Source organism: Chaetodon auriga, chromosome 14, assembly GCF_051107435.1.
Source record: "Chaetodon auriga isolate fChaAug3 chromosome 14, fChaAug3.hap1, whole genome shotgun sequence".
In the NCBI taxonomy this organism is placed as follows: Eukaryota; Metazoa; Chordata; class Actinopteri; order Chaetodontiformes; family Chaetodontidae; genus Chaetodon; species Chaetodon auriga.
The window spans coordinates 14,937,059-14,953,290 of NC_135087.1; the positions used below are offsets into that span (position 1 = coordinate 14,937,059).

General features: G+C 43.8%; 1 protein-coding gene across 10 annotated transcripts in view; it reads right to left on the reverse strand.

Moving 5' to 3' along the window:
* Positions 1-16,232, reverse strand: part of LOC143331278 (ryanodine receptor 3) — a 98,883-nt gene that overhangs the window by 31,958 nt on the left and 50,693 nt on the right. For all 10 annotated transcript variants that reach the window (XM_076747987.1, XM_076747988.1, XM_076747980.1 and 7 more), the window contains 18 exons: positions 15,742-15,944; positions 15,200-15,374; positions 14,639-14,847; positions 14,346-14,545; positions 14,020-14,086; positions 13,774-13,934; positions 13,480-13,645; positions 12,695-12,781; positions 11,974-12,200; positions 10,528-11,332; positions 9,930-10,130; positions 8,221-8,323; positions 7,500-7,631; positions 2,387-2,660; positions 2,093-2,207; positions 1,303-1,435; positions 425-528; positions 118-253 (listed from right to left, as the gene is read on the reverse strand). In XM_076747987.1, the coding sequence (XP_076604102.1) occupies positions 118-253; positions 425-528; positions 1,303-1,435; positions 2,093-2,207; positions 2,387-2,660; positions 7,500-7,631; positions 8,221-8,323; positions 9,930-10,130; positions 10,528-11,332; positions 11,974-12,200; positions 12,695-12,781; positions 13,480-13,645; positions 13,774-13,934; positions 14,020-14,086; positions 14,346-14,545; positions 14,639-14,847; positions 15,200-15,374; positions 15,742-15,944 (3,498 nt within the window). The remainder of the gene's footprint in view (positions 1-117; positions 254-424; positions 529-1,302; positions 1,436-2,092; positions 2,208-2,386; positions 2,661-7,499; positions 7,632-8,220; positions 8,324-9,929; positions 10,131-10,527; positions 11,333-11,973; positions 12,201-12,694; positions 12,782-13,479; positions 13,646-13,773; positions 13,935-14,019; positions 14,087-14,345; positions 14,546-14,638; positions 14,848-15,199; positions 15,375-15,741; positions 15,945-16,232) is intronic.

Consider the following 16,232-nt stretch of genomic DNA (forward strand, 5'->3'; position numbering starts at 1 on the left):
TAGTTGGACTGTTGATAGTCTTTTCTACATGTTTGCCCAGAGATACAGTAAAATAATGAAGAGAAAGAGAAAGTGAGAGACAGAAGAAAGGAGACCGAATGGTGACTGCAGACATACCATTGACAAAGACAGCAAACCGCAAGAAGGAAAGGTAACGCTCCCCCTCAATGGGGTTCCAGCCGATGTCTGGATAAGCTTTAGCCAGGAGCATTGGACAGCTCTGGAGGCCACAGCCTGCAAGGTAGGTGACCACCTACAGGTACAGCACATTCCATATAGGTTAACACTTATCAAGTTTTCTCATTTCATCATCCTAGGTGCTTTAAAATCCTAGTGTATGCATGTGAAGTTCCCCAGATATTTATTGTCACTGGTTTTACATCAAGCACATACACAGCAAGGCAGCTCGAGGGCTGTGTCTTACCTTGTCTAGATCAGGTTCTTCCAGTGCCAGAGCCAGACCGTTATTGTCCATCACAGAGGAAGCCGCCACATCTAGAGGAGTGGAGCCCCTCATAGCTGGCGAAGCTACAATACAAAGCACAGCCATAGAAACAACCATTACTCTGTAGTATCTCCGGTTAGCCTGTGTCTGTGGTCAAAATATCAGCAAAGTGTTGCACAAACAGCAGGGGGCAGTGTTTCCACTCCCTCAAAAACATTCCTGACAGCTGATCTGGATACTGTTAAAGTTTACTAAACCAATAAACAGTGCAGTTACAGCTTGCATATTTCTTGTGGAATTTTAAAGTAAGTATTAAAGATTTTATTCTTAGGGTTCATTTTTATTTTGCACATAACTGAGCAATTTGTCAGGTGTGTGTATGTGTGTGTTCATGACTGGGCGCATATGTGTATGCATCCAGGGGAGACACGCTCGCCCCAGCAGGGTGCTCTCTGTGACTGTGGCACCGCCATCTTCTAACAGAATGGCAGATGAGTTCTCAGCACTCAGACTCACAAAACACGTCTTCTAGTGTGTGAGGCTAATATATATGAGCTAAAGAGATGATTAAAATGCGTCATCCATATTATGAAAAAGCTGGTAGTTTGTAAAATTCCTATTCCATCCATCCTGGAGCTGGTTTATGTGCATGTTTACACCTTACAGGAATAACATACAATATATTCTTCTAGCAACTAGCATGTACACTTTGGTTGATTCCTGCTCAAGACGAGGCATCTTCATCCAGTGAAATAACGGCATAGCACAGCATCAGTAGTCATGGACTCATTGCAAAGTAGTATGATGGATGCTAGTAAGAGTTGCAGCCTAACAGAGGCATACAGAGGTGTACCCACCGAGCCCCACGCTACTATTTTCCAGCAGGTAGCTGAGGTGGTCGAACATAGCTTTCTGGTTCTGACGGCTGATCCGGCAGAAGTAGCACAGGAAGCGACAGCAGCTTGCCACCATCTTGGGGAAGGCAATTTCCTGTGGAATGGCACATACAGACTAAGTAGGGTCAAACATCATCACTGGTTGGATTTCAAAAGAAGATAAATGTAATGAAATCACAACCAAGATTTCTGCACTTCAGAAAAGAGTTAATTACAAAGCACAAGTACATTTTGTCCTGTGATATTTCTAATGCCTGTATAAAGAGAAATACAGCAGACTGACTTGATGTCCAGACATTGCTAACAATTTGCCACTCCCCAAAGAAAACACAAACTTGACATAATGTGGTTTAGAGAGGTTCTTGCCTCATTCTGGGATACTGATACTTTTTTCAAGCTCGCTGTGCTAAAGTTCCCCCGCAAGTCTTTGTTCCTAATTAAAGTCTAAAAGGCCTGACACTGTCACACAGCTGTCCAGCCAGCCAGCCAGCCTCACTCTGCCCTTTCTGCCCTCCCTCCCAGACTGTCAGCCTGAGGAGAAAGCCCACCTGGGACCACGTCTTCATTAATGCACGCTCACCCTGCATGACCATGCTTCACACACACAAATGATAACATGCAAAACTGGACTAAAACACAGACTCTCTCAGTGAGCATCATCATTTCTGGCGAGGTGGTGCGGTGAGCTCTGTGGGCACCTCTTTAAAGCCTGTGTGAGCAGAGATAAATACAGAGGCAGAAGTTGTTAAACCTGCGACTTGTCTCCTCCGAGCACATTGACCATGACCTCCATGACAGTCTCGTGCATTCCCAGTATTCTCATTAGGTTGGGGTGCTGGTAGAACACCTTGTTGTTCATGATGTCCCTGGAGAGGAATAAGATACAAAGGATACTTAACATTCACTAAAAGCACAGTGCATGGTGTGCCAAACCAGTATGGCTAAGAATAACAAAACCAGAAACATGATGATCTGTATATTAGTTTAAAGTTGAGCCAATAATTCAAACATGTTTTAGAGCTGATATGAGACAACCACAACCTACCCAAGTCCATCAATCATGAGCTTTTCCTCCTCTTTCCCCATACGAACAGACAGCAGAGATCTGATCTGACCCAGGGAGGCCAGGAGGTTGATGGTGTCCTGGACTGAGGCGGCGCTGATGGTGTAAGTCTTCCTCATGGCCCGGAGCAGCTCCCCGATGCTGTCATATTGCCTCCTCAGGAGGCTGAACATCTTGCGGACCAGCTCTGGATCCTGGATGTGACACTCCTGGGCCCAGCTGACCATCGTCTGAGAGATCAGCTCCTTCAGATTGGCTGGAAACAAAGTCGGGTAAAGATGATGCATCATTTCTTGGATTTTCTTAGTGGATTTTGAAGAGAACTAGTGAATAAAAAAATTGTCTTAAACATATGCTAATGACCATTTAAGTACAGGTGTGAAGTAAATCATCTATGACAGGGCCCCCACCAACTCCTGCTCCGACTGTAGCTCCTAAACTCTAGTTTCTTTGTCTTGCTGATGTTTGGTGATAGGTGGCGGACAGTCGGTTTATCAGAACTCTTTATGTCAGAACTTCTGCTGGACAACATGGTGAGAGTAAAACAAAACCAAAACAATGAGTTGAAAGATGCTCGGCAGAGCTGAAGGGAGCTGCAGTTGGATACTAATTCTCTGTGGGTCCATTAATATAAATGAGCCTTTTCACATTGCACACAGTAATTTGATCATTTGTTAAAAAGACATTATTGATTAGCAAAGCTTATTGTTGCATAGTTAAGTATCCCCTGACAGTACGCTGCTTTCAGATATCTTCAATACTGCATTATTACCCTGAACTTCTAATGGAGATGTGTGAGATTACAGAATTATTAATTATGATGGGGAATATTGGTTAAAACAATACAAGCTTTTCTGACTTGTAACAGTAAGACTTGCCTTTAAAATAGCAGAGAAAGACTCAGCAGTGAGGCGCTCACTGCACTGTCTTGTAATCCTTCTTGCATATCATTGGCTTTAAGGGGTAAATATCCTATAACCTTCCCTCCATTAACCGAGGTCACACCAAGGCATAGCACCCCTCCCTTAAATACACACACACATGCATATGTATCAACACACACACTCAACACAAAGCTCTATTAGACCAATCCTATACAAGAGCCTCCACTTGACTGGGTGCTCCAATTTTGACACAAGCACTAAAAAAAAGTGAGACTCAATTCAACTGGCTCAGTGATGCAAATAAGACCTCAAACACAGAACAGAAAAAGACAGACAGCTCCATCAAAGTCTCTCGCGTGGCTTGAGTCGAGCTAATCGGACTGCACGCGCGCATCAGCCACCTCTACAGAGGTAATCAAGCTGTGGTTCAGCAACTTGTTTTCTTCTGTTCGATGGGAAAGAAAACACAGTTTGCGAGCTCATTCATGAAAAGGCACATTTTCGGCCGAGTGGAAAGGAAGCCCTGTTATGTAACGAATAAGGGAGGGGATGTGGACGGGGTATTAATAGTACAGTACAATATTTTGCTTGTGTGGTTAAACGGAGACATTTGTTTGGACAGCTCGAATGTGATCTACCCTTAAGGCTTCATTAAAACTGGATCAATAGGGTGTGTGGGTGAGGATGTGCACATATATTTGTGAGTCTGTTCTTGGGGTATGAATACACAAAAGTACAGAGCAATTCATCAATTAAACAACGGAGAACCGTAAAAGATGGAGCCGTTTATAAGCAATTGATTTCTTAAAAGTACTGCAATTAGGTGATTGTGTTTTTAAGACCCCTGTGTCTGGAAGGTTGATTGTAGGTTTGGACGATTTGACACCAGGCTGTCAATCAATGCAAGGGTGTGTGTGTGTGTGTGTGTGTGTGTGTGTGTGTGTGTGCGTGTGTGTTTTGTGTGATGGGTGGGGAGCCAGCAGAATGTCACAGTCAGTGGTAACCGATCCGGCTGCCGAGAGTTGCGTGGGAGTCAGAGAAAGGGCAGAAGCACCAGCTTGCTCCAAAATGAGAGGCGACATTTCTTCCTCTCAGCCAAGATGCTTCACCTGACTCTCATTCTGTCACACCATCAAACACACTTGTCCCTCCCCTCTCTGTCTGTGTTGCTCTTGAATACACCCCGTCCACTCTTTTCCCTTCACTACACCCCAACAAACAACAAACAAACAACAAACAAATCTGACCAGTCTAGTGTTACATCGATGGAAGCCGGTGGTTTTTATGGTGTGAGAGATCACACACAATCCCTATGCGCGCGCGCACACACACACACACACACACACACACATTTCTTCCAGGCAAGTCATCTTGTATGAGCATTAAATGCTCCTGCTGGATAAACCATTCATCAAGGGAGGAAAATGGCTTCTGTGCTCTTTTTTACTTCAGTCCCATGACATAATGGCAAAGACGATGGCGCCTTTTGTGTCTGCAGGGTCTCACTGAGCAAGACGATGCGACGAGAGGCGGGAGGGTTTGGTTACAGCTGCAGTAAGAATAGTGTATCATGTCATCTTCACCCTGTCATCCTCCTGCCTCGAGGCAAACCCTTTGCTTATGTAAGATTTTATTTTGGTTCTCAAAATATATACCGATTGTGACACACACTTCTTACTCTCACATACAGTACTATGCCTATGAAGGGAATGCATCCAGTTCCATTTATTCCATGCATACATTCATGGACATTCATGGTCCCCAGAGGAGGAGCTGGTCAATCTTTTCTAAATGTGCAACTTTTTTGCTAGAACCATCATCGGGTCAAAATTTGTTCAGTACTTCAGTTTATGACCAAATATTCACAAAACTGACATGACCTTCCCATCAGCCTCAGCTGCAATTTGTGTTTAGTGCTACTTAGCAGAATTCAGCATGCTATCATGTTAAACAAAGATGGCGTGCATGGTAGGCTTAACATTACCTGCTAAGAATCAGCATGCTAGCACTGGCAATCTGAAGGTGTTAGCATGCTGCACTTAGCATTTAGCTCTAAGTGCAGCTGGTTTGGCTGCAGACTCTTGTTGTACACCTTGTTTCACGAAGCTCCTGTTTTACGAAGGTTAATCATATAAGGAGACGATGCGTCTTAATCTACTATACAAAAGTCATTGACAGGAAAAAAAATAAAACAGGTCCACTCAGAAAAGGCAAACACACACGGCTTCCAAATAAAACTTACTACCAACAAACAGCGTACATAATGACAAAATGAAAAAAGAAAACGTTTTAGCAGTAAGTGATTTTGCCCAAAGAGATCTGAAATCATTCCACTCTCCTCCCTCGCTTTGTGACGCCTCCAGCTGTTACAGAAGTAGATGTGATGCCCCTGAGCTGCAGCTGCCACCACAAACCAGGCATCTAATCAATCATTCCTCACACAACACCCGACAGAGACCACCACCTAAAGCACTCTTTTAAGGGAAAATACACACTCCTCTATTTTCATCCTGTCTCGCTCCTCAGAGATCAACATGGTGGTCTTATATGCTCCACTTCAGGGCCACGCCAAATCCCAGTGGAGAGATTGCCTTTCAGCATCTGCAATCAGCAACACATATTTCAGCCCAAATTTACCCGTCTGCAATTTGGCAACTTGTTGTTGCCAGCATTGCTTTCAAGAATAGACGGGGGTGGTACGGCCATGACCGGAATCTCAGAGGGGTTTTCAAACACCCTGCTTCACATTACTTACTCCCTATCTGCAATTAAAGGCAGACACACATGTCTTGCTTTATTATCAGAACAGGGTGATTCCCATGAAAGGTCATGTATAAGAGAAAAATTACTGCCATAGATGGAGACATTCGCCTATAAATAAAACTTGAGATATTAAACAGTGAGCAGCAGTTTAAAAAAACACATTGTTTTCCACATTAAAGGCCAACAGAACAAAGCAGAATGTGTTTTCTACCAGTTAAGTAATCGTCTGCAATCAGAGACATGATTGTTGGCCTCTTACATAGAGTGGTACATGAGATTTCATACAACTCGTTCTGCATTTATACCGTTGTGGCACTCCGGTTATTCAGTGCTGTGATTCAAATGGTTTTTGTTCCTGTGTGTGTTCATGATTGTGAAGTTGTTGCCTGTGTGCTTATGCGCGTGTCTATGGGTTTAATCAGGTGAGGGATTTGGTTTTACCACCGTTGTGTTTTCTCTCCTCTCTCATCTCCCTGAGCAGCTGATGGAACTCTGCTCTTCACTCTGCAGCCTCTCCTCCACCCGGCTCCGTATTACCATAATGAAATTGAAAAGAAATTGAAATGTAAATGACTGCCACCCGGTGTCTCAGTCCACATGACACTGGCAGACAAACGGAGGCAAGGCTGAAGGTGTTCGAGCCGCAGTACAGGAGCTCCTGCATTTACTTCTCTCATCTCTCTAAGCGAGGAGGAAGTACAAAAAGAGGTGAAAGAGACCATAAACAAGCAGAATGTAGATGGGAGTAAATAGATAACGTGTGAGAGCCTCTGCTTTTAGGGGATAGCAGCAAATGTTGTACAAACAGTGTAGAAACACAATGCAACAACTTTCCCACTCGACTGAAATTCTGCCTACTCTTCCAAAAATCTGCACATTATTATAACTATTTTTTTAAACCGACTGTGGATTGAACCTCCCTATGCCTGCTGTCACCACTCTGTAGTCTCACTCAACGTCCCGTCCACAGCACTCTCTGATTGGTTCCACATTACAAGTGTTAACCAATCAACAGGCAAAAGACAGACCGGCAAAGAGGAATATATTTGCAGACTGGAGCTGATCCGGTGAGCATGTGGAGCTGTGTCTTAATCCAGTGGATTAAGAAGCACTTTTCTCCTCATGAAAGTAACACCAGGATGTGATTGTCTGACTAATGTGAATAGAAAGAAAATCACTGGACAAGAGCATATCGAGCAACAAACCGACCAGAAGCCGCCAGCCCTATCAAAGGCACTTTTTTCTTGGACATGTGGCCTTCAAATGTTACATGAACAAGTTTGCTATTCCTAAAGCTTTAACTGTTTAGTCATCATCATGATTAGATCAATGCTTTCTAGAATATAACTTCAGCTCTGAAATTAGATGTGAGCATTACTGCTACAGCAGGTGCACCACAGCATCGCTAATATCATTAAGTAATACTGTAAAAACAGTGACTTCCTCACATGGTGCAGCTTGCTCCTTCTGTGTGGGCTCCTCTGCTTTGTGCGCCTGGCCTTTGATCTTGTTCACCAGCATTAGGAGGCGACCTTTGATAGATGTATCTTGGTCGTCTTCATCTTCCTCCATAGGGATTCCTGCAAGACACAAACAGATAGACATACTATATACACGGACAGCAAAGCATATTAAGGCAATATCTCTGCCAAGCATGGCCTCCTGCGGGATTGGTGCACATGTCTTGTGTGTGATGTGTCGTATGGGATGTACAGAATCGCCTCTTTCTTTGCAATTTCAAATTGTTTTGTATTGCTCTCTGTGTGGAGGGTGCCATGACAGGTTGGTGCTCGGCTTAAACTGCCATTAGGTCTGTTGTACCACAGAGGGTTGGGCAATTCAATTATTTATCAAAACATCAAGATGTCAGAGCAATCTGAGAGGCACTGAACTGTAACAGAGACAGAGAGAGATGCAGAGGGAAAAAGAAGGCATTTGTGAGAAGAAGTACTGGTACAATTCAGCCGATGCTGACACAAATGCAGCTCAAGCAAAAGGCAGAAAAGGAACAATTACCATATATGTCTTCTATATTCTCTATTTGAAAAACACTGACTTTTTTTTTTTTAACCTTTTTCAATTTTCAATCCATGCTGACTTTGTGATATAATATCTACAATCAATGGAAAGCTGTATAAGATGATTGCATCAGGTGAATCTGCATCTCACCACAGTGGAGCTGCAGCTGGTTGTGAAAATCATACAGTTCCTCCTGGATGTCTGTTGGACACGGACAGTCCTCGCCCATACTGAAGGTCAGCAGCATGTTGATCTGAAATGCAGAAACATGAAAGCAGACGCTTACATAAACAACATTTGGCACATTTCTTAAGTTTCAGAATCAATCTGAACATGATGTAATCTCATTGCTGGATTCACAGAGAAAAAACAACAGCTAAAATGGCTAATTCTCCCTCTGCACTCACAGACCGAAGGACACCATGACAAGTCATTAAAGTAGCTATGAAGCACTGGACTCCAGCTGTGACCCTAAAGGGATACTCTGTGTGTGTGTGTGTGTGTGTGTGTGTGTGTGTGTGTGTGTGTGTGTGTGTGTGTGTGTGCTCTCACTGAAGCAATGACACCACAGACAAGAGGGATGAGTTCGCCTTGAGGCTTTTTTCAGTACACACACACAGAAAGTGCTTTCAGACACATTTGGATCAAGAACCAGCTCTCATTCATTCTGGGATGTGGAACCAGAACGAGCACATTCAATGATAGAAAAACTAAAAAGGCAATCTGAGGGTGGGGGAAAGAAATCAGCCATGTATGTGGGAAAATTACAGAAGTTATGTAACATCTCTCCCTGAATTATCGTGTTTCATGCATCATTTGAAGCAGAGAGCCTGCAGGACTTTTTTTCTGGTATAGATATGATGCGCAGATCCTGGCATTTACCCTCTGCAGCTGATTTGCACCTTAAAGTCACATTTGCATCAATAAGGTGACGTGGCAGATATGTGAGAGTTGTCGGCATCACATGAACAGAAGTGAGAAATGTTGTGAAACTGCCAGGTTGAAGATATCACTGCTGTACAGTCAGTGGGTGAAAATTGGTGTTAGTCTGAGATCAGTGGTTACCAGAATTTTCAAGTCTGGGTAGCCAGAATAAGTGAAAACACTTGTGAAGGTGTGCTGGGCCTCAAAGAATGGCAATTCTGCATGACCCTGTTCTGCAACTACTCTGCCCTTAACTAGAGTTAAGAGTTTTCCCTCAATAACCTCCTCATTGCTGCTTATTGGGTTAGGACATTGTTGTACTCTCACAATCTTAATAACCTAATCCTAACCCTTAACAACCCTAACCCCCAGAATAAGGCATTAATAAAGTGCTTTATAACAACTAATAATGAGCCAATATGCTGATAAGAAACTAGCTAAAGGTGAATATGTGTACCTTAATATAGAGGGTTAATCGGTAGAATAAATGTATTTATTTTGCTGTGTTTAAGGAGTAAAATTATCTTACATTTTAAGTACTCAAGGGCACAAAAGACACACAATTGACATCATGTATTGATTTTGCTACCAGTATGGAAATTTTAATGGTTATTGTCTATTCTTTCCATATTGATGTGTTTTAAAATGTAACAATCTAATCAAATTTCTATATCATATCATGTATAATATAACAAAAAAAAATGTAATTAATGTAAATGTCACTAAGTTTTTGATGTGGTGCAATGTTGCTGTACCCTTTACCTGCACTTAAGGCACCCACTGGCTTAGATTCTGCGAATTAGTGAAGTGCAGCACAGCATACAATTTGTTGATGACCTGAAACTCACCCTGAGCTTGTTTGTTCACATTAATTACACCAGTGTTTCTGATCACTCCTTCCCAGCAGCCCTGCAGTGACTGTGGCCTCAACCCACCTGTTCTTGAGGGGGCGATCTGAACTCTTTGGTTTTCTTTGCAGTAACGGCGGCAGACATGTTGAGGGCCAGCATCAGCTCGTTGTAGCGGAACTTCTGGTTGAACTGCAGCTTGGAGACGAAGCTGTCAGAGAAGGACACGATGGCCTCGATGCGGTGCTTCAGCTCGCAGTCGCAGAAATAGTGAAGCAGCTCGCACATCTGGGAACAGACAAGGGGAGGAGACAAACAACAAACACCCGTTGCATCACTGTTGCACGTTTAGACACAGCTGTTACAAGCGAGCCCGTTAGGAATACATGCAAACTACCTTATGGCTTCATATAATCCCACTTATTAAAGAGACATTTTTACCCACAAGATCATTTGTTCAATACAAGACAGCCATTTCATGTTTGACTGACTTCTGAATGGGTCTATAACAGTGGAGCAGTTATGGAGCATGTGATTGAGTGCACAGCTGTGTTAGTCTTTCGGTGTGAATTGGCACTTGTACATGATGATGTTCATTGATTTTACATGTTTTGGTGATTTAGCCTCAGTGGTTTACACACATAGAAGATGATGTCGCATCTGTTCATAGGTGCTCATTATTTACTTGTCGTTTGACAGGCTCAGGCAGCCTCTTCTCCAGCAGCCCTTTCAATGGCTGCTTGGCCTCTTTGGCAGCTTCCTCCTCTCCGGCTTCCACTGCCTTCTCCTCCGCCCCTGTGACTCCTTCTTTGTCTGTGGCCCCCGAGGCTCCCTCCTCCCGTGTCTCTCTGAAAACATTTGGGTCAATGAGCAGTAAGATCTGATGAACGTCCTCGCTGCCCAGCACACCCATAGTCAGCAAGGTGCTGATGAGCTTCAGGATTGGCACAAACTGGTACTCCACACCTCCTCCAACGGGATCTCGGATGTGATGCCCACCACCCTGAACAGCCTCTGTCAACATTGAAATAGCTTTCTCCTTCAGTGAATCCAGTGGGATTTGGGGACTATAAAGATGTTCCCGTTTAATGCTGATGAAACAGGCCGGGGCAAAGTTGAGACGGGGTTTAAGCGACGTGCTAAGCCCCACCCCTGGTGGGAGGTGCTTTTTGGAAGCATCAGAAAAGAGGCGGATGGAACGTGTCTCGGCTGTGACGGGGATGATGAATTCGTCTTTCATCATGAGTCGAGCCTCTTTGGCTGTTTCCAGGTGGATGCTGATCAGGACATTGTAGAAACCCTCACGTAACATGCCTGACAGGTACTGATTGTCGATGGTGTATAGAAGCTGTGATTGGTCCAGGTGGCTGCAGAGGGCATGGGCCACGCGGGTGTTGCCCAGAGCGCAGAGGGCACAGTAGAGCTTCAGGGTGTGGTAGTGGAACATCCTCAGGTCCTCCTGCTCAGACAGCTCCATGATGTCAACACACCTTTGAAAAGAAGTGAGGGAGGATTACGAAGACAGTCTATTTAGAGACCTGACAGGTGTTATTTATCATACAGGATACGGGGTGTTAAAGGTTCTGTGTGGAGTTTTTGACTCGAGTTGCACGATGGAGCTGTTATTCTGCGCAGGATTTAAAATACTTTAAAAAAGAGGCTTTGCAAATGTTTTATGAGGAAGGAAATGTATTCAGCACATTTGTCAGAGCTCAAGGACAGAAAGTTGTCTTGAGTAATACTGAATGCAAATTTGTTTGTGTACAAGAAAACTCAGCACACACATCATTTCTAAAAAGACAACATTGATGAATTGTCTATCAGACTGTTAGATTAAGCTCATGTGGTTGAAATGACTAATTATTTGGTGCAGTATGAGCTAACATACAAAGGAGTAACGTTTTGGGAAATTTTTTTGTTGTTTTTTTGCAGAGGGCTAGGTGAGAAAATCGATACCACTCTCACGAAAATAGTCTAAATTTGAAGCATTGGAAACAGCTAGCTCGACTCTCTTTAAAGTTCAAACCACACCAGCACCCCTAAAGGCAACAACTAACAGAGATCTTGTTAGTTTAATTCATTCACAAGACAAATTATGGTGCTATATTAATAAGTAAGCCACGAACTGTACCTGTTCTCCTCTGGTATGTGTACAGCCAACATCTGCAGGGGCTCCACACACTGCACCACCCAGCCGTGTCTCTCATTGACCCTGGCTGTTTCCACCTTGAGGAAAGTGTTGGGCATGCGGCTCCACAGCACTGCGTTGATGGTCTGGACATCTAGACGGGGTGGACACTGAGGCACTGGGTTCTTATGTTCACTCTTAAAGATGGCTGACGACAGAGGCATGGAATTCTGGAGAGAGTGAACAAACATGGATATTACCATTTTTCAAGGCCAAACAAGCAGTTAAAAAACATTGCTTTGCTACAGTTTTGAAACACCACTTCCTGTTCTGGAGCAGAAAGTAATTTTGAAGAGCGTGAACAAACGACGCTGTCATTTTTCTAAAGGAGACGGTCACAATCTGTCTGAGAGTTATTTGTCATGTTTATTGTTTCAGTGCGATCTTTCTTGCTTAGTCACAAAATCTTTCCCTTTTTTTCAACTGACACAAGTACCCATCTTGTTGGTGATGCTCTCAGTATCCTTTGTGCAGACACTAGCATTATAAAATATTAGCCAAGTGGATCTAGCTGGAGGGTGTCTAACCCTATGTGGGGCTGCATCTCTGAGCAGAGTGTGAAGGAGAATTAAAATTAAAAGTACTGTGAGCAGTAAAAATTACATTTGCTTGACCAATGCTGAGTGCACTTGTAGGATTTTGGCTTCTGTCTAGAGGATTCTACCTTTATTTTAGCCAGCTCGAACTGGAACAGATTAGGACTCGTGGGACGCACAAACACGGCAGGGAAAAGCTTGGTGTTTGGTTCCACCTGCAGCACAGAAAAGAGCGGCAAGTTAATAACAGGTCCAAACAGGAAGTGCACGTCAAAAGCTTGAGTAGCAGGAAGTGAGCATGACTTGCAGAAAGCAGCTTAATGAGGCATCATGAAACTCCACTGCTTAGTGTACGCATGTGTGTGTATGCATGATCATCGGAGAGTGTCGGCTGGCGGGATGACTCAGCGCCCGGGTGAAGCCTCATAGAGTTTCAGTGAGGGAGAACATAAGAAGATTAAACCCTGTGAAAGGTTCTTTAAGATTTATTTCTCAGAGTACATCTGCAAAGGCGAAGTCTAAGTCTGAAATTTAACAATGCAGACGTCACTGCTCTGTTAGGAAAATATGCAAAGGCAGAAGATGAGTTACTCTCAAGGTCAGAAGGATAAACTGCAGACTGATGGAAAGAAGAGTGGATGGACAGTTAGACAGGTGATGTCTTACAGGTGGATGCATGCGTTAATGAATAAATGGCAGAGGCGAGGAATGAACAAAAAATCATTAAATGTTGTGACCTTGCATATTCTGCACGTCCGTACAAAGTTTGAAAACAGCCCAAAATAAACTCAAGATTTAAACAGAACATGCTTCTTCACATCATTATACACTGTACTGCTTCATACAATGCAATACAAAACACAGCTGGACATCTCACTGGTTTATTCCTTCAGGTTGAACAACACATGAGTACCTGGTAGGATGTGGATATCTCCTTGCCATTGACGGTGAATGTCACCAGGCCGGTGGCGAGGTCTATCAGACAGCCAATCTCCAGGTCCACGTTGCTGCGGCTCGAGGTGTGAGCGGCGTTGGTCACGTCACCACCCCACACCATGTAGCAGTTACTCCTCTTCACACTATCAGAGTGCAAGTATCAGTCATTCATCTTGTTTTGACATATAGACATTTGGGTTCGAAAAACACTTAGAAATGCTCAAGAAATGGTTTACAAAGGGAAATGGGGCCTCCCGAAAAATGGTCTCACCTCTCATGGACTCGTCCTCGCTCGTCACCCAGGGTTACGGTGACTGTGCGGTTTTTACTGAGGTTGAAGTTGTTGCTATAGTAATGGTAATCAGGGGTAACCCATCCAACCCACACACCGGTAGGGTCCTGGCCAGCGAAGACCCTTACCGAGTGATAGTACTGTAATGACACATGGAAGAGTCAGCCAACACTGCCGGTGTTGCAATGAATGGTAGTCTATCAAAACAATGAGGCTGTACAATACCGTAGTGATGCTGCTGTAGTCCACACGTCTACTTTCATCACTGTGCCTCACAGATCTCAGCGGATATCTATGAGAAACCACATTTAAAAAGGTGATCACCAGGTGCAACCCAGTTGACAGATAGTTCGGATTGGCTGAGTAACGTTCAAAGCCATTATATAAGATGCCTGATGACCCAAACATCTTTAACCCACAGGCCGTATCATAAACAGTGGACAGAGACTTGAAACTAGCGATTGAGACCATAAACAGATAAACATGGTAGGTATAATGCATTGGACGGAGCTGCTTGCTGTATGGTGTAAAATCATGATTTTGAAGAGTACCTGTGTTTGACTTTCAGGGTGTCTTCCTCATGGACTCCGTTCATGTCTACTACAGGACTAGATTTAAAGATGGAGTGGAACTCTACAGGCATGCTGAGACGACAAAACACCATGTCAGCATTACTGTTCTGGGTGCCGAACGTCTTGTGTGTAACTTTCAGACATGGGGGGCTGTCGACGGTGCCGTCAATCCTGGTTACCTGCACGTAGGAAGAAAGTCATTGTGTTCATCTGATCCGACAATTCTGTGATTTTTTTTTTACAAACAAATATTTTGCTCCTTTTGTTCTTACAGCGATGTGGTTGTGGTCCTTCGGCACATTGACAAAAGTAGGCAGACGCTTGCTGAACCACATGGTGACCTCCCGGTTCATGTTGACGGCAAAGGGTTCAAATCCTTCCTGAAGGCCGCACATGGTGTAGTACTTGAAGGTGCTAGCGTCCTTCCCCAGATTCATGCGGCCCACCTGAGCCAGACCAAGACTACAGACTGGAATAAACCCTGAAGGGCAGCCGGAGGAAGTGAAGGAGGAAAAGGGAAGAGAAGTAGAGGGAGGAGAGAATAAAAAGCCTCTCAGAATACACACAGCAGGAGGGGGAGGGAAAATCAATCCAGCCTTTTCAAAAAGCCAATTTACAAGTGTCACATTGAATAAGGGTGATTTCGTTACAGAGAGCCACTTATTTTTCACTTATACCCCCAGTGTGGTCATTCTAGGTTAATTCTCTTTGCTCTGCATGTGAGAGCTTTATTAAAAAGATGACCAACAACTCTGTCTACAATCACTTTATCAGTATGACACTCCCCGACCTTAAGCTTCAACAACTGGCTCAGCTATCACACACTTTCTCACCATCCTCAGTCTCAAAGTCTGTGAAGCAGAGTTCGGAGCCCTTGGTGGTGATGAGGATCTCTCCATTAAGGGTAAAGATCATTGACTTGTCCTCCATGTTGATCATACAGCCCACCACATCCCCAGCGTGCCAGCACCGCCCAAATAAACGGCTGCCCATGTTCAGACAGTGACCCTAAACACAAAATTCAACATTTAGGAGCAGAATATACCATACATATGTCACAAAAAAGTCCATCTGAGGTAATTTAAACATAATTTTGGTCATAATTGTTTTTCCTGACATGAGTTCAATTTTGACTCATCTTCAAGAAACTGTACAACTTGTAAGTATTTAATTAAAGCAAAAGGGCCAGTCAGTACAAAGTAAAGAGAATTACACTTCATTCAAAAATATTACAACCTCACAGAGTTTAAAAAAAAAAAAAAAAGACTTAGGATTGACTCCAAATTATCCTTTTCTCAGGAGCAATCAACATGAACTGCACCACACAATATGAAAGATTATGCAGGGAGCGATCTATGTCCGGTCGACAGCTCACCCTGTATCCATCAAAGACGAAAGCGAGCTCATCTGTGCCGAGCTCCACGTCTGGCTTGCATCCAGGTCTGGCCCAGCCCACTCTCATGTCTCCTCCTGTCACAGCCTCAAATTCAAAGTACCACTTGCCCATCTTTACCGCGTACGTCCTCTCTACTCTGAAGAAGCGGACCTTGTCAATGCTCAGCCTCTCAACCACTTGTCCTAGTGGGTGGAAGGGACAGGCACAGCGTCAGGTTTTAGAACCATCTGAATCCCCTCCAGTAAATAAAGAAATTAATAATGGAAGCATTAATTACAAACGCAGCCACTGGGCGAGGTTAAAGGCAATCATTTCACACTCTATTCTCTCTCACTGTGGACTGAAAGGTTGTGGAAGGCAGAGTCATTTGCCAGGACATTGCATTGTAACAAGCATTTCATCATGTTCTGTCTAATCTGCAAATGTACTAAATGTTAGTGCTGTAGAGCAATGTGCAATAAATACACAAG